This window comes from Elephas maximus, chromosome 9 (assembly GCF_024166365.1).
Source record: "Elephas maximus indicus isolate mEleMax1 chromosome 9, mEleMax1 primary haplotype, whole genome shotgun sequence".
NCBI classification, from domain to species: domain Eukaryota; kingdom Metazoa; phylum Chordata; class Mammalia; order Proboscidea; family Elephantidae; genus Elephas; species Elephas maximus.
The window spans coordinates 736,110-753,733 of record NC_064827.1 but is presented as its reverse complement, the minus strand read 5'-3'; the positions used below and the strand labels follow the sequence as shown (position 1 = coordinate 753,733).

Genomic DNA, 17,624 nt, shown 5'->3' with positions numbered 1-17,624 from the left:
ATGCAGTTAAAGCAGTTCTTAGAGGGAAATTTATAGCACTACTAAAATGCTTATATTAGAAATGTCTCAAGTAAAAAAGCTAAACTTCTATTTGAAGAAATTTTTAAAAAGCAAAATAAGCCCAAAGCAACTATAATGCAGAAAACATAATAAGCAGGAATAGTGACATTGAAAATGAACAAACAAGAAAATAGAGAAAATCAATGGAAAGATCAATAAAGTTGATAAACCTGTAGCAAGATTGGCAAGACAAAAAGGTAATTGCCAATTGCAGTAATAAAAAAGGAGATATCATTGCAGACCCCACAGACATTGCAAGAACAATAATTGGCTTGTCAGCGGGTTGCAAAAACTCTAGATCAAACAGGGAAGGCTTGATGTGTCAACACTGAGTCTTCCAATCCATGGTCTATTTCTCCATTTATTTATATTTTCTTTGATTTCTTTTACCAGTGTTTTACAGTTTTCTACATACAGACCTTGACATGTTTTATTGGATTTATATGTAAGTTCTTTTTTTCTTTTGGTGCTATTGTAAATGGTATTGTTTTCTTAATTTCAAACCCCAATTTTCATGGCAGGCATTAAGAAACCATTGACCCTGTATATTGGCCTTGCATCCTGAGTCCTTGATAAACTCACTAGTTTCAGATTTTTGGAGATTGTTTGGAACTGTCTACGTAGACAATCATGTCGTCTGCTATCTATATAAAGTCGATTTTACTTCCTCTTTTCCAACATGGATGCCTTTTACTTCTCTTCCCTGACTGCACTGCTTAGAACTTCCAGTGCCATTTTGAATAGGAGTGGTGAGAGAGGACATCCTGCCTTGGTCCTGAACTTAACGGGGAAGTATGCATTAAGTTTGATGTTAGCTGTAGGTTTTTCATAACCTGTTTTAGGTTAAGGAATTTTTCTTCTATTCCTGGTCTGCTGAGTTTTAATTATGAATGGGTGTTGAATTTGATCAAATGCTTTTTCTGCATGTATTATTATGATATGGTTTTTCTTACTTGATTCATTAATATGAAAAGTTATATTGATTGATTTTTGAATGTTGAGCTAGCCTTGCACCCCTGGTATGAGACCCAGTTGGTTGTGATGTATTATTCTTTTTATATATTGCTGAGTTCAATCTGCTAATATTTTGTACTTTGGTTTTAGCATCACAGTAAAGTTAGCTTCGTAAAATCTTGTTATTGTTAGGGGCCGTCAAGTCAGTTCCGACTCCTAATGACGCTGTGTACAACAGAACGAGACACTGCCTGGTCCTGTGCCATCCTCACAATCTTTGTTATGCTTCAGCCCATTGTTGTAGCCACCGTATCAATCCATCTCATTGAGGGTTTTCCTCTTTTTCACTGACCCTCTACTTTACCAAGCATTATGTCCTCCAGGAACTGATCCCTCCTGATAACATGTCCAAAGTATGTGACAAGTAATCTTGCCATTCTTGCTTCTAAGGAGCATTCCAGTTGTACTTCCTCCAAGACAAATTTGTTTATTCTTTTGGCAGTCCATGGTATATTCAGTATTCTTTGCCAACACCACAGTTCAAAGGCGTCAACTCTTCTTCGGTCTTCCTTATTTATTCCATGGTTTGGGCTAGGCGCTCCTTAGTCTTCAAGGGGACATCTTTCCAACACTTTAAAGAGGTCTTTTGCAACAGATTTGCCCAGTGCAATGCGTCTTTTCATTTCTTGACTGCTGCTTCCATGGCTGTTGATTGTGGATCCAAGTAAAATGAAATCCTTGACAGCTTTAATCTTTTCTCCGTTTATCATGATGTTGCTCATTGGTCCAGTTGTGAGGGTTTTTGTTTTCTTTATGCTGAGGTGTAATCCATACTGAAGGCTGTGGTCTTTGATCTTCATTAGTAAGTGCTTCAAGTCCTCTTCATTTTCAGCAAGGAAGGTTGTGTCATCTGCATAACGCAGGCTGTTAACGAGTCTTCCTCCAATCCTGATGCCCCGTTCTTCTTCATACAGTCCAGCTTCTCGGATTATTTGTTCAGCATACAGATTGAATAGGTATGGTGAAAGAATACAACCCTGACGCACACCTTTCCTGACTTTAAACCACACAGCATCCCCTTGTTCTGCTTGAACGACTATCTCTTGGCCAATGTGCAGGTTTCTCATGAGCACAATTAAGTATCCTAGAATTCCCGTTCTTCACAATGTTATCCATAATTTTTCATGATCCACACAGTCGAATGCTTTTGCATAGTCAATAAAACACAGGTAAACATCTTTCTGGTATTCTGTGTTTTCAGCCAGGATCCATCTGACACCAGCAATGATATCCCTCGTTCCACATCCTCTTCTGAATCAGGTTTGAATTTCTGGCAGGTCCCTGTCAATGTACTGCTACAACCACTTTTGAATGATCTTCAGCAAAATTTTACTTGTGTGTGATATTAATGATATCGTTTGATAATTTCTGCATTCTGTTGGATCACTTGTCTTCGGAATGGGCACTAATATGGATCTCTTCCAGTTGGCTGGCCAGTTAGCTGTCTTCCAAATTTTGGGGGATAGATGAGTGAGTACCTCCAGTGCTGCACCCATTTGTTGAAACATCTCAATTGGTATTCTGTCAATTCCTGGAGCCTTGTTTTTTGACAATGCCTTCAGTCGAGATTGGACCTCCTTGGGAACCATCAGTTCCTGATCATATGCTACCTCCTGAAATGGTTGTAAGTTGACCAATTCTTTTGGTACAGTGACTCTGTGTATTTCTTCCATCCTCTTTTGATGCTTCCTGAGTTGTTCAATATTTTCACCATAGAATCCTTCACTATTGCAACTCGAAGCTTGAAGTTTTTCTTCAGTTCTTTCAGCTTGAGAAAAGCCCAGTGTGTTCTTCCCTGTGGGGTTTCTGTCTCCAGGTCTTCGCACATTTCATTCTAATACTTTACTTTGTCTTCTTGAGCCACGCTTTGAAATCTTCTGTTCAGCTCTTTAACTTCATCATTTCTTCAGTTTGCTTTTGCTACTCTACATTCCAGAGTAAGTTTCAGAGTTTCTTCTGACATCCATTTCGGTCTTTTGTTTCTTTCCTGTCTTTTTAATGACCTTTTGCTTTCTTCATGTATGATCACCTTGATGTCATTCCACAATTTGTCTGGTCTTTGGTCATTAGTGTTCAATGCATCAAATCTATTCTTGAGATGCTCTCTAAATTCAGGTGGGATATACTCAAGGTTGTACTTTGACTCTTGTGGACTTGTGCTAATTTTCTTCACCTTCAACTTGAACCTGCATATGAGCAACTGATGGTCGGCCCCTGGCCTTATTCTGACTGATGATATTGAGCTTCTCCATCAACTCTTTCTACAAATGTAGTTGATTTCATTCCTGTGTATTCCATCTGGTGATGTCTACAGCATTTATGTTATTGAAAAAAGGTATTTGCCATGAATATTTCTATCACCAAGGTCATAGTTTCCAACTACCTGCCCTTCTTTGTTTCCAACTTTCACATTCCAATCACCAGAAATTATTAATGCATCTTGACTGTATGTTTGATCAATTTCAGACTACAAAAGTTGGTAAAAAAAATCTTCAATTTCTTCATCTTTGGCCTCAGTGGTTGGTACACAAATTCAAATAATAGCTGTATTAACTGGTCTTCCTTGTAGGTATATGGATATTATCCTATCACTGACAACATTGTACTTCAGGGTAGATCTTGAAAGGTCTTTTTTGATAATGAATGCAATGCCATTCCTCTTCAATTTGTCATTCCTGGCATAGCAGACCATATGATTGTCCAATTCAAAATGGCCAATGCCAGTCCATTTCAGCTAATACCTAGAATACCCATGTTTATGTAGGCCATTTCATTTTTGACAACTTCCAATTTTCCTAGATTCATACTTTCTACATTCCACATTTTGATTAATGGACGTTTGCAGCTTTTTCTTCTCATTTTGAGTCATGCCACATCAGCACGTGAAGGTCTCGAAAGCTTGACTTCATCCATGTCATTAAGGTTGACTCTACTCTGCTTTATCTGTGAGTTCCTTGGCTTATTCTGCGTATTGCCTCATTTCCTTCCTGATGTCTTGAAGGGTTCTGTATATTAGTCTTTTGTATTCTGCCTCTGGTAATTCCAGGAAGGCACTTTCATCTAGAAGATCCCTGAATTCTTTGTTTTGAGAGCTTGTTGAAGTGATCATGGTCTGTTTCTTAATGTGACTTGATATTGACTGTTGTCTCCGAGCCATCTAGAAGTTATGGTATTAGTTTATTTTATGTTTGCTTACTGTGTCATAGCTTCTTGCTTTGTTTTGTTTTGATATGCCCAAATGGGTTGCTTGAGTGAGCTGGCCTTTGGAGCTCTGATGACCTGTCCCCAGATGGCTAGAGTTGTTATCAGGTATACCAGTCTAGGAGTCCATTCACTCTTCTTGTGTGAATTCAGCTCAGGTGTCCAGGTAGCTGATCATCAAGTGTGTGGTACAGGCTCTGTCCTACAGTCTTAGAGAGGCAGAGGTAATTGGTGTAGGTACCGGTATCTGGTTGCAGCAGGGTGTCACGCTCTGAACAAGGCAGGGGGCTGAGAATCATCTCCCAAGTGTCTCTGAGGAAAGTGTGTCCCTGTTCCCTAGAGCATACAGGTAGGTAAGTTTTGCAGATGGACCATGGGCACCCAATGTTCTTGGTTGTAAGGACTGGGAGGTACCAGTTATCCCTGGACCCCTGTCATGGGTGGTTGGGTGACCTGAGTGGAGCCACCAGTCCTTAGGCCCCTGATGTGGGTACATGAGGACCCTGTTTAATAGGCAAAGCAATGTCAAACATCAGACAGCTGCCTCTCCACCACACAGATGAAACAGTTGTAGTCTGCCAACAAGGGCCTATTCTCCTGAAATAGGCCCACACAAGTCCACGTGGAGGGGAAAGGTACTCAAAGTCCACGGACCGTTTATGCCTGGACAGGAGCCACTTCTGTCCTGAGCTCCCCTGGTTAGTGGAGCTGGCAAATTATCTTTTCCCCCAGTTGCAAATTTATTCCTTCTCCAAGGCCCGGAGAATGGCTCTAGGTGCTCAGCAGGGCCTATCTCAGGCCCAGGGAAATCAGCCACTGAAGCTGGCTTGGGAGTGAGGGGCATGGTAAAATATTATTGACAAGAGTGCTGCTCTTCTCTGGTTCCAGAGGTGTGAGTAGGCTGTGTGGCTGGCTGCTTCTCCCTGAGGAAACTGCAGCCGAATGCTAGTACCACCCCATCGCCACCGGTCCTGGGAATGGTGCCTGAGGGCTCCTGGTGATTCAGATCCAGTAACTCCCCTCCGCTTCTGAACTGTCTCTGCCTCCTCCTACCTCTCAGTTCCTTTTCTAACCTTGACCTTGATGTTCAGGGCTCCTAGTTTGTCATAAATATACTCGTTTCACTTTTTTTTTTTTGGGTCTTTGTTGTAAGAGGGCTCGCCGGAAGGGTCTGTCTATTCCACCATCTTGGCCCCACCTCCTTGATTCTACTTTGAGGAGGCAGCTCTTCCCCTGTCGTATTTTTAGTGCTTTCCAACCTGGGGGCTCATATTCTGGCACTATATCAGACAATGTTACTCTGCTATTCATAAAGTTTTCACTGGGAAGTTTTTTCAGAAGTAGACTGCCAGGTCTTTCTTCCTAGTCTGTCTTAGTTTGGAAGCTCCACTTAACCCGCCCACCATGGGTGATCCTGAGTGTATTTGAAAAACTGGTGGTACAGCTTTCAGCATCACAGCACCATACAAGCCACCATAGTAAAACAAACTGACACACATGGTGGGGAGATCGAAATTGAAGAGGGTAAATAAACTGGTGATTAAAAAATAAAGGTAGTGCCCAATGTTCTAGAATATTCTCTTCTTCTGTGCCTAACACAGAGCACCGCCTAACTCTCATCAGTTCCTGGTTCAGGCTTGTTGTGCCTTCCATTTCCTTTACCCTCTAGTCAGGTGAAAAACCAGAAAAGAGATGCTCTACTTTCCTTCTTTTCATGTGTTGTAGAGCCTCCACATCCAGACCACACTGAATAAAATTCTTCTGGCATTGCTGAAACCCGACACCCCCAAGCTCTCAGAGGGACTCCTGGCAGCCGGGCACTTCCTGAGGGTGGGAGTCCGCACTCCTGTCCTGTGTGGCCGCACCTCTTCCCTTGGGGAAGGGGGGTGCTCCTATGGTGGAGGCCTGGAAGCTGGGGTTTTCCCACCTGGGAATGGGGGCTCACCTGCTGCAGTTCCCTGCTGGAGGCTGCCCAAGATCTTCTCTCCCAAGAGGTGGATCAGCCGAGTCACCACCTGGGCAGAGAAAACAGAGGCTTTAACCCAGACACTGAAGGCCAAGAAATGCCTGGAGACACCTGTAACGCTCCTGCAATGACAGACTCGAGGAACTGTCACTTAATCTACCTCTCGAAAGGGCCCTCGCCTGTGGGTTGTGCTGGGCTGGAGTGGACAGGGGAGGCAGGCATCTCGGTGCCACCTATGTCACCACAAAGGTGACTCCTGGATGCCAGGGGCAGTGGGTGTGACCCTGGAAGAAAGGGCAGTTACCTCACCCCAACCCACTTCACCTGCCCCAAAGCCTTCCCTCTTTGCCCCCGCCCCACCCCTTTAAAACCACAAGCTGCTCCCCAGACCATGTCTGTCTGCCCTTGCCCCGGCATGTGCATGCTGCACGCCTCGAGATTGACACTAACTGGCCAGCATCCTGCCTCTGACCAGCTGGGGCTATGCCCTTACTTGTGGGTACTTGCGCTTGATGGACATCAGGGCTCCTGCAGGCAACTTGGCCAGCTCTGAGTCCCGTACAGCGTGTACTGTGGTGGCCCTGGCCTGGTGAGTCAGCGTCTCCACCTGAGAGAAGTTGGACAGCTTGGCTGCTCAGAACCTATCCCAAGGGACAGCAAAGCCCTGGCCAAAGGTGGCAGCTGGCAGGAGTCAGAGCCAAGGCAGAAGCAGTACAGGGACAGGCTGCACATCAGGGCCCTGGAACCTGCCAGGAGCCAGCAGGCTCTGTGCCCCTCCTGGCAGGCTGTTTGCACAACGGGGAAACACACCCTATCCCATGGGCCAGGGCCCACCCTGTGCCAGAAGCCTGGCCACTCAGGAGGGGGACAAGGAGGGAGCAAGGGGTGGGCTCTGGTGGGGTGGGCCCTAGGGGGCCCTTCCAACCAGAGAAGGACTGCAGTCCTCGTGTGGACTTGTGGGCACTTTCCACTCCCTATCTCACAAGCTGAGTGTGGGAGCCCAGGTCTCTGTAAGCAATGGCCTCCCTAAGGAGTCTTCCAGGGGAGGCTTGGTCAGCACTGAGGTGGGATGTGGGGAGCACAGGAGGGAGCTCCACACACTTGGGGAGGCGCCTCCTCCACTGGGAGCAAGGCAAAGGGGTTGCAGACATGCTGGGGTGTCCACTCTCACTTAAGGACATAGAGAGTGACTGCCCACATGCTGGGGGTGATGTCCACCTTTGCTTGGGGACACAAACACAGCAACGGGAGCCCCCAGTCCTGGAACCTGCCCCCCGTCCCCTACTGACCACCTAGCCGCACCCCCTGGAGGTCTGCGGAGTGACTCTTCTGGTCTTCTAGCTACCACTACTTTGCCCAGTCTGGGAGCAAGCCAGCTACTCAAAAAATTAGGCCCTCAGAGCCCTGGTCTACCCCTAGACAAGCCCCTAACTGGCTCTAGGGGTGCAGATATCGAGCCTCAGTGATCAGAGCAGAGCTGTAACCTGTAGGGTTCACCTCCCAAGGATGGCCCCTCCTCACACCCAAGGACCCCAACATAGGTGCTGGGGGGACTCTGCCCAGGTTCCACAGGGGAGGGGCCCCAAGAATCTTACCACACCAATGAGATCTCCACGGCCATATTCGCATGCCAGGCGCTTCTTCCCATCCTTCTGGGTGACAGAGCGCAGCCTGCCGCTGAGGACAACGTAGGTGCAGTCCGACTTGTCCGCCTGCCTAGAGGGGCAGATAGGGCCACTGAAGGGCAGAGGGAGGCACTGAAGGGCAGAGGGAGGCACTGGCCCCAGCCCTGAGCCTGAGCGTCTCTGGCCATCCTGACCCCATCACATTTGCATTTCACTTGTGCTCTTCCCACAGCCCAGCCCTGGGTGGTTCAGCAGAGGTGACACCTCCCTCTGCCAACTGCCCCATATGTGCTGTGAGACCAAGGAAGGAGCCAGCACGGGAGCCAGGCACAGGGCCTGAAGTTTCATTGACAAGATCTACTGGGCTGGTGCCATCAACTCAGGATGTCTCATAGAAACTTTGCCATCTGAGGTCAAAAGGAGCCCAACACCCCACTCACCACCCACTACACTTCCAACACCTGTGAAGTTTATGATGTTTTCCTTCTTTCTGCTGAGGCCACACTCAGAGGGGAGGCTGGACTCTTCTGAACAGTATACCTTCTGGAGTGCAGATCCAGCCCCTGCTGAAAGTGCATGCTGGGCCCTCTGCCCAGGGCTCTGCCCTCTGCTGGCCACCCCAGCTAGCCGACCTCACTCTCAGCTCCCTGACTCCCAGACCAAGGCTCTTTCTCTCCCTTAGCCTTCTCCCTTTTTTCAAAGAATTGTGTTCTTGTTTAATGAATGTAATAGCTTTTATTGTATTCTTCCATTCTGCTCACTATTCAGGCTTCCATAAATATGATTCCTATCTCTTCACCTTGTTCATTTGGATGTTCCATTGTTCCCATTTTTCTGTGTCTTGTGATTTTTTGTTTAACTCAGGACATTAGAATTTTACAAGCTGTTAGCTTTCTCAGTTCTCTCCAGTATTTGGTGTTTTTGACAGCACTACTTTCTTCAAGAAAGTCTTAGGTGGGCAGAGTCTTCAGATCTTGCTTAACACACCCTCTCCCTCTCTATAACAGCTCCTTCTCCCTCTCCCTCTCTGTTTTAACTAGGATTCAAAGACCGCGGTTTCTCTCTTTCAGTGTCTCCTAAACAGAACAGAGAACATGCACTACTGAATTTGTCCACAAGGGGGTGCAACAAAATAGAACAGAGAACATGCATTAGTTAATATATCCACCACGGGGCTCAATCTTCTTTCTTTAGTCATTGCTCCCTCCTCTGCTCTGTAGGGGCTGTTTTTCCCTGACCATGCTTTGGGTCAGAGAGCCCACACCAGATGAACCACCAGGAGGGCCAGGTGTAGCCCTCTGTTCATGAGGCCCTTCGTCGCTCTGTGAGGGCCCACTTATCTCTGAGCCAGAGATCCTGTGAGCTCATGTGAGCCATCAATGGGTTGCCTGGGAGTATGGCAGGCTTTCCACTGTCACATCAGAAGGGGGAGAGGCAGGCACACACCAAACAGATTTCCAGGCAGATCTGTCTTGTTGGTTTCAGAGCCTGAGCTGGGGGCCTTTCCCTGTGTACAGGCAGGCAGTGTGTAGTCTGCAGGAGCCAACGGTTCACAGAACCAAAAGGGGGAAAGACAAACTGTGGCAGAAGTGGTGTTCCATATGAGCCTTATTGTTGACTTGTGTACACCTCCAGGTTTTTGGTGCTGTCCTCTGCCCACCAATTCAGAATTCCTCACGGCCAAGTGCAGACCTCTCACTGTATTTCTTGGTGTAGCTGTGGGGAGGGTCAAAACCTAGACCTGCTCATGTCACAATCTTCCCAAAATTCTCTGTAATAGCTGTTAAATCTTCCTCTAGATATTCCTTAAGTCTTCTAGAAAGGGAGCCAGTTCCCTGATTATCTGTTTTCTCTTGGCAAAAAGGTGCTTAGGTTGCTTATTTTGGTTTGAGTAAGAGCATGAAAGAAAGAGAACGGCCAGGTGACTCCTAGCTTCTTCTCAACAGGTGAGGACGTGGTGGCACATCTACAGAGACAGGGACATCATTGCTCACATTCACTCAGCAGTGCATTTGCCAGCACACGCCACATCCCTGAGGAAGTGTGAGGGTGCTGGGGGGCTCTGGAAAACAGCATTCCTGAAGCCACGATAGGAGGTTCAAAAGCCCCATAGAAGAGCTGGTGACTGGCTCCATCCAGCTATGTCGACCTGAGGGTCCTAGATGCTTGGTAGAAGGAGTCAGCAGGCAGCAGGACACGTGACCTAAATAGGCACCAAAGACAGGCCTGGACTGCAGTGACAGGTTTGGAATTCAGTCTGGGCATGGGCAGTGCAGAGCGATGGGTCAGGGCAATGCATCTGTTATGGACTGAATTGTGTTCCCCCAAAATGTGTGTTGTAAATCCTAACCCCTATACATGTGGATGGTGCAGGGCCGGGCAGTGTTTCATTCTGTTGTGCATAGGGTCACTGAGTTGGAACCAACTCAAAAACACCTAACAACAACAACATACATGTGGATGAGATCCAATTTGGGAACACAGTTTTTTTTGTTATGTTAATGAGGCCATATCAGTGTAGGATGTGTCTTAAGCCAATCATTTTTGAGATATAAAAAGAGTAGATTACATACAGAAGCAAGCAAGCACAAATGGGGGAGATTAGATGCCAGGCCACATGAAGATCACTGAAAAATAGAAGCTGAACAGAGACAAGGACCTTTCCCCAGAGCCAACCTATAGAAAAAGCTTTCCCCTAGAGCCGGTGCCCTGAATTCAAACTTCTAGCCTTCTATGAGAAAATTAATTTCTATTCATTAAAGCCACCAACTGTGGTATTTCTGTTATAGCAGAATACTGCAAAACTAAGACAGTGTCCCAGAGTAGAACTTCTGGCTCTCTGGGGTCTTGGGCCTTCTGTGTTCACCTCCCAGTGTGGCTGGGGAATTCAGGGCACAGAGCAGCTGGCACAGAGCCTGGCCAGGTCAAGGCGACTCAAAGTTCAAGTTCTTGTTGGTTCCTGAGCGATGTGATGAGACAAGGGTGGGTCCAAACCCAGAAGACAGTTCCCAGGTATCCCAGCCCAGGCCCGAGGCAGGCCTTACCTGCAGAATACATGCCCAGCCTGGACCTCACCTGTATTTTGTACACCTGTGGGTCTCACCTATACACTGCAGGCCTCACCTGTAGATGGCACGCCCAGCCTCCACCTCCATCCAGTCCAGTGCAAAGTCGATCTGCCTCACGAAGGAGGACATGCGTTTCACAACGGTGTGTGCGACGCCCAAGACGACGGTCGGCTGCTTCCGCATGATTCTGCCAAGGAAGCGTCATTCCAAGCCCTTCCCACACGTGTCATCCCGCCAATTCCACCTTCTTCATTTCAAAAGCACTGAGCCTGAGAGTGGGTGAGACCACAGCCCCCACAGCTTGCACATTCTGGACAGTTCTGAGCCCAATCACCCTCATTTACTAAGCAGGCACCACAATGTCTATTTGGGAATGATATGCAAACCGGACAAGGGCCCAGGACAGAGCACACGCTGGCCTTCACCTGCCCTCCAGTGCCCCACTTCGTGGTGCACACTGCCTGCTGTGTGAGCACAGCTGCTGGCTCTCAAGACTTCAGGGCCTCCTCCCCACTCAGCTGACCCCCCACAAATGCCCTCCAGCACAAGCTGTGCGATGCCCCAATCCCGGCCCTCCACTTAAGCACAATTCCTTGGAGGTGAAAAATAAAACACACACACCACACAGAGAGTCAGACACTACAGAAAGGCAAGGGGCAGAGGGTGGGCAGAGGGGTGTGCGGATGACCCCGAGACCACTGAGGGGGGCAGGGTGGGCAGAGGGGTGTGCGGATGACCCCGAGACCACTGAGGGGGGCAGGGTGGGCAGAGGGGTGTGCGGATGACCCCGAGACCACTGAGGGGGGCAGGGTGGGCACTGCATGCAGCAGAGGCGTCTGGGATCATGCCTGGTGGACAGTGGGCCTGTGTAAGGTGCTGGCTGGCAGGGCACCACCTGACCACGTCATGCCCCCGCTGGTTGCTGTGGGTGAACCGAAGCCCAGGCCAAGGGGCAGGGGTGGGAGAAGCAGTCAGCTGACACGCTGCTGTTGGACAGGGCTTGGAGAGAGACTGAGGGGGAGGCAGCTTCGAGGCTGGGCTGAGGCCACAGGCTGGAGGCATCACTGCTGACTGAGATGAGGAGGTGGCCTGAGGGGAACCCACAGGTCTGCTTTGAATGTCAGACACCCTGAGGGAGGAGCCCAGGCTCAGGAAAGAAGACATTGAGAGATGCAGATTTGGTGCTTAAAGCTGCGGAATTGCACGGGATCACTGAGGACACCACTCAGGAGGCCCCCGCACTGGGGGACTCACGCCCCCCACCTGCACAGAGGGACCGAGCCAAACCATGGCTCAGGGAGTCAAGGGCAAAGGGGCCAGGTCATGCCTCTCATTCTGACCCTGTGACCTAGGAAGGAGGCAGGGGGCCTCTGACAATGGAAGGAGAGAAGCACAGAAAGCACCCTGGGCCAGCCTCTGCGAGAGCAGATGGACGCAGGGGGCAGGTGTCAGCAGAACTCCCCGCTGCTTTGCAAAGGTCCTGAGGGAATGGGGGACAAAGGATGGTCCTTGGTCTGTCAGTTCCCCAGGACTACCAAGGACGGAGTGGCCCCCATGCCAAACAATCCTCCTGACCACGGGGCCCCTGGGATTGGCAACTGACAAAGTCTGAGCCTCCCGGCTGGGCAGGCCTCTCACTGCGGCAGTATTGGAGCCCTGACGGGGTTGGGGTGACAAAGGTTCACAGCCAGCGACCAGGAGAAGACAGTGAAGTATCTGCATCTCAAGGGGAAACATGACTCAAGACTCCCTCTCACTCCCATGAGTGGCACTGGCCTCTGGCCTCCAACCGATGGGTGGCTATGACTGCCCCACCATGACCACTAGCCACCAGATCCCCTGCTCTACCTTCCAAGGACCGAGAACAACGTCAATTTTCAAATCTTGACCCCACTGTCCTCACCTCCCTGCCCCAGGACTCTGTCCTCCGAAGTACAAGCCCAAACCCATGAGCTGTGACTCCTCTGGCACCTGGTGTGGCCTGCAGTGTGGAGCAGGACCCTGGAGCCTCTGGTCCCTAGTGGGGACCCACAGAAGTCCACAGAATGGGCCTCTCCTGCTGTCCTCACCACAACCCTTGAGAGCATCTCGATGTGGCCAGACTGGTAGCACATTCCCCCGACACCCAGGGCTCTGTCTGCCTTCAGTGTGGCCTGGGGCAGAGAGGTGCATGAGCTCAGCATCCTGCCTGCTCTGACTCACTGGGAAGGGAGCACATGCAGTGAGCCCGACTCCACAGGGGTGGACGTGGCAAACTCTTGTAGCAGAAACTTGGAAAGTGCCACACGAGTGGTGGCAGGTCTGGGCTCAAGCCAGCAGACAAGTCCTCATGACTGAGAAACCAGAGTCTCTACAGGAGGGAGAAGAGAGGGTAGGAGCGCAGCAGGAGCCATGGGCATCTCATGGAAGCCCCAACACCGCCTGGCTACCCTGGGGATCTGTAGAGGCCTCAGGAAAGAACCAAAATGAACCCTAAAGAATAAACCAGACCAGAGAGGGAGGGGGAAAAAGGCCACAGTGCTGTCTGGCTGCCTAACCCAAACACCATGCACATTGCTGCCCATACATGCACACACACTAAGATGCAGATGCACACACATGTGTACACATGTTCTCATACATTCATGCCATTACACATGCAGGGGCACACACGTGCACACTGCCACACTAACACACACATATGTGCACACATCACCATACACATGCCACCACATGTGTCATCACACACACACAGACACACATACATACCACCAGTGTGCTAACACACGTGTGCAAATGCACACACCTGCACAATCACCCACACACACCACTGTGCACACACATACTGTCACACACACACACGATGGCACACCACATACATATGCACATACACTGTCACATATACACACATGCTGCCACACGTATGCCGTCACACACACAGTCACATACACAGACACATACACACTGCTACACACATGTCGTCACACACACATGCTGTCACACACACACTGTCACACACACACTGTCACACAGTCACACATGCCGCACACGTTGTCACACATATGCTATCACATATGCTGTCACACAGTCACACACATGCTGTCACACACACACTGTCACAGTCACACATGCTGTCACACACGTCCACACATGCTATCACATATGCTATCACACGCACACACGCTGTCACACACACGCTATCACACATGCTGTCACACATATGCTATCACACATGCTGTCACACGCACACATGTCACACATGCTGTCACACACGTGCTATCACATGCACACATGCTGTCACAGTCACACATGCTGTCACACTGTTACACACATGCTATCACACATGCTGTCACACACACATGCTGTCACACTGTCACACATGCGCTGTCACACACATGCTGTCACACACAGTGTCACACACACACGCTGTCACACACACATGCTGCCCTCTACTGCATCATGGTGGCCTGGTGGGGTGAGGCGCTCACTCGTAGAAGTGCGCCTTGGAAATGGACAGGAAGCAGCAGTCCCTGTTGGCCTTGATGGTGAAGATGAGGGGCTCGCCTGTGAGCACGGCCAGCTGGCCCACCATCTCCCCAGGGTGCGTGAGGAACAGGCAGGTGTCCTCCTCACTGTCGATCTCACGCTGGTACACGTGCAGCAGCCCTGAGACCACGAAGAGGATGTTGACATCCTGGGAAGACAAAAGGGGCATCAGCTCCACGGACCAGAGGAGGCTGCTGCAGCCACTAGTCGGCCCGTGTTCACCCTCCGTGGTCCATCCATGTGACCAGCCTGGCCATCTGCAGTCTGAGTACTGGACCGCTGCAGTAATGCGGTTTGGCTGAGAGCAGGCGAGGTCAAGCTGCTGCTGTGGACAAGCCAGAGCCGGACCAGACGGCACACACATGCCTCCTGCCTGGCACTCTCTGCGGCTCCACGTGCGGTGATGGCACCACCTCGGTCCCTTAGGAACAGCCTGTGTGGCCCAGCTCCTGCTGCGTTATAGGCTCATAGGGTGCCTCCTTCCCCCTGCTGAGCAGCACCAACATGGGAAGGTCCTCAACCCCACCCTACCCCTATGCACACACTCACCCTGCGACCCTTCAACTTGCCCAGGACACGTCCTCAGGACATGCCCCTGCCATGGCCACATCACCTGCTTCCTCTTACCTGCTCCCCCACGGCCACCTGCCCCCCGCACCATCTGCCCCTCTTGGCCACCTACATCCCCACGTCACCTGTCCCCTCTTGGCCACCCGCACCCCTATGTCACCTGTCCCCTCTCGGCACCTGCACCCCCCAGCCACCTGCACCCCCATGGCTACCTGCTACATCATTCCAGCAGGGCAGCTGGCTCTGCCCCCACTCCCAGGCCCATCATGTGACACCCCCTTGCCCTCACCCTGCTTCCTGCCCGCAAAGCACTGGCCCTTCGCTAACACTACCTGGCCACGTGTTTTCTGGCTTGCCCCAGGGAGTCAGAGAAGGGCAGAGCTTTGGTTGCTGGTGCATCCCCTGCCCTAGAGAGAGCCTAGGTATACCAGCCGTTCAGGAGTCCATCCTCAGAAATATTCTGGCAGATGCGGGCCGAGACCATCCAAACCACAGTGCCATCGACCCCTCAGCAGCTCCAAGCTCCCCTTTCTCCTGCCTGAGCCCCACCACCTCAGCCCTCCTATGGCCCTCAAGTGAGCTAAGCCTGAGCAGGAGTGGCACATACAGCCCACAAGTCCACGGGGTCAGCCTCTGATCGGGTGACGCAATGGGGTGCACCCATGGGAGAGGAGACAGCAACCACAGCCCAGCAGGAAACACTCGAGGTCCTCAGTCAGAACCCATACTTCAGGGGCTTCAAAGACCATTATCACCAAAACTCATACCAAAAGATTGGTTATTAGCAAAAGGATGTTAGAAATAACTTTTTAAAAGGCCCTGCAACGCTGGACGCCCAGGCCAGGTGACCTCAACCCACCTCTCGGCTGTGACTCTGAAACATAAGCACCCAGCAACACCCCAGAGCACCCCAGAAACACCCGGACCACCTCGGATCCTGGGGTCGCCCTAGAAGGACCCAGAAGAGCTGCCAGGAACACCCAGGAGTGGCCCTCAAGTCTGTCGGAGGCAAAGGAGGCTGGACGCCAACTCTCCGCGCCGACTCTAGGCTCCCTCCCCTCACTCTGCTCTTTCCTTGCCAGCTTGATGGAAGTAGTTTACACACCACAAAAGCCACACACTGCAAGTGCACAATTCAAGGGTCTTAGTAAGCTCACCAAACTGTGCACCACCTCCAGCCTAGCCCTAGAACATTCCCATAAGCCAGAAGGACTTGTCCCCGCCTGAGACAGTCCCATCGACTTCGTCTCTACAGATTGACCTTCTCTGGGCCTTTGCGTCTGTGGCATCAGGCACTGCGTGGTCCCTGCGTCCTTCACTGAGGATCACCCAGACTGCGGCATGCAGCACGGGCTCGTCCCTCTGTGCGGCTGGGCAGTACTCCATTGTGTGGACACACCACAGCTGTTTACACTGTTGGTGGACACTTGGGTTCTTTCCAGAACTGTGAAGAATGCTGCTATAAACACTCACATATATGTCTTCATGAGGACATGTTTTCATTTCTCTCTCAGGTAGATCCCTAGGAGCAGAATTGCCGAGTTGTCTGGTAACTTTATGTTTAACTTTTTAAGAAACTAAAACCATTTCCCATAGTGGCTTCACCATTTTACATTCCCACCAGCAATATGCAGTCCATGGTATACTCAACAGTCTTCGCCAGCACTGCAATTGAAAGGCATCAACTCTTCTTCGGTCTTCTTTACTCATCGTCCAGCTTTCATGCATATGAGGTGATTGAAAATACCATGGCTTGGATCAGGCACACCTCAGTCTTCAAGATGACATTTTTGCTCTTCAACACTTTAAAGAGGTCTTTTGCAGCAGATTTGCCCAGTGCAGTGCACGTTTTGATTTCTTGACTGCTGCTTCCATGGCTGTTGATTGTGGATCCAAGTAAAATGAAATCCTTGACAACTTCAATCTTTTCCCTGTTTACCATGATGTTGCTTATTGGTCCAGTTGTGAGGATTTTGTTTTCTTTATGTTGAGGTGTAATCCATACTGAAGGCTGTGGTCTTTGATCTTCATTAGTAAGTGCTTCAAGTCCTCTTCACTTTCAGCAAGCAAGGTTGTGTCATCTGCATAATGCAGGTTGTTAATGAGTCTTCCTCCAATCTTGATGCCCCTTTTTTCTTCATATAGTCCAGCTTCTCATACTATTTGTTCAGCATACAGATTAAACAGGTATGGTGAAAGAATACAACCCTGATGCACACCTTTCCTGACTTTAAACCAATCAGTATCCCCTTGTTCTGTCCAAACAACTGCCTCTTGATCTACGTAAAGGTTCCTCATGAGCACAATTAAGTGTTCTGGAATTCCCATTCTTAGCAATGTTATCCATAATTTGTTATGATCCACACAGTCAAATGCCTTTGCATAGTCAATAAAACACAGGTAAACATCTTTCTGGTATTCTTTGCTTTCAGTCAGGATCCATCTGACATCAGCAATGATATCCCTGGTTCCGCATTCTCTTCTGAATTCAGCTTGAACTTCTGGCAGTTCCCTGTCAATATACTGCTGCAGCCATGGACTGTCAAAAGAAGGAACAAATCTGTCTTGGAAGAAGTACAACCAGAATCCTCCTTA

General features: G+C 49.7%; 2 protein-coding genes across 5 annotated transcripts in view; both read right to left on the bottom strand.

Annotated features, from left to right (window-relative positions):
* The window catches only part of EXD3 (exonuclease 3'-5' domain containing 3), a 201,929-nt gene extending 184,425 nt beyond the window's left edge, over window positions 1-17,504 (bottom strand). The window contains exon 1 of the mRNA XM_049897194.1: window positions 17,249-17,504. The gene's annotated coding sequence lies outside the window, so the exon portion shown is untranslated. The remainder of the gene's footprint in view (window positions 1-17,248) is intronic.
* PNPLA7 (patatin like phospholipase domain containing 7) overlaps window positions 1-17,624 on the bottom strand; it is a 73,242-nt gene that overhangs the window by 33,733 nt on the left and 21,885 nt on the right. For 2 of the 4 annotated variants that reach the window (XM_049897188.1, XM_049897190.1), the window contains 5 exons: window positions 14,402-14,607; window positions 10,990-11,121; window positions 7,837-7,978; window positions 6,735-6,848; window positions 6,221-6,290 (listed from right to left, as the gene is read on the bottom strand). In XM_049897188.1, coding sequence (XP_049753145.1) covers window positions 6,221-6,290; window positions 6,735-6,848; window positions 7,837-7,978; window positions 10,990-11,121; window positions 14,402-14,607 — 664 coding nt within the window. The remainder of the gene's footprint in view (window positions 1-6,220; window positions 6,291-6,734; window positions 6,849-7,836; window positions 7,979-10,989; window positions 11,122-14,401; window positions 14,608-17,624) is intronic. The other 2 variants (XM_049897189.1, XM_049897191.1) reach the window with 2 other exon arrangements.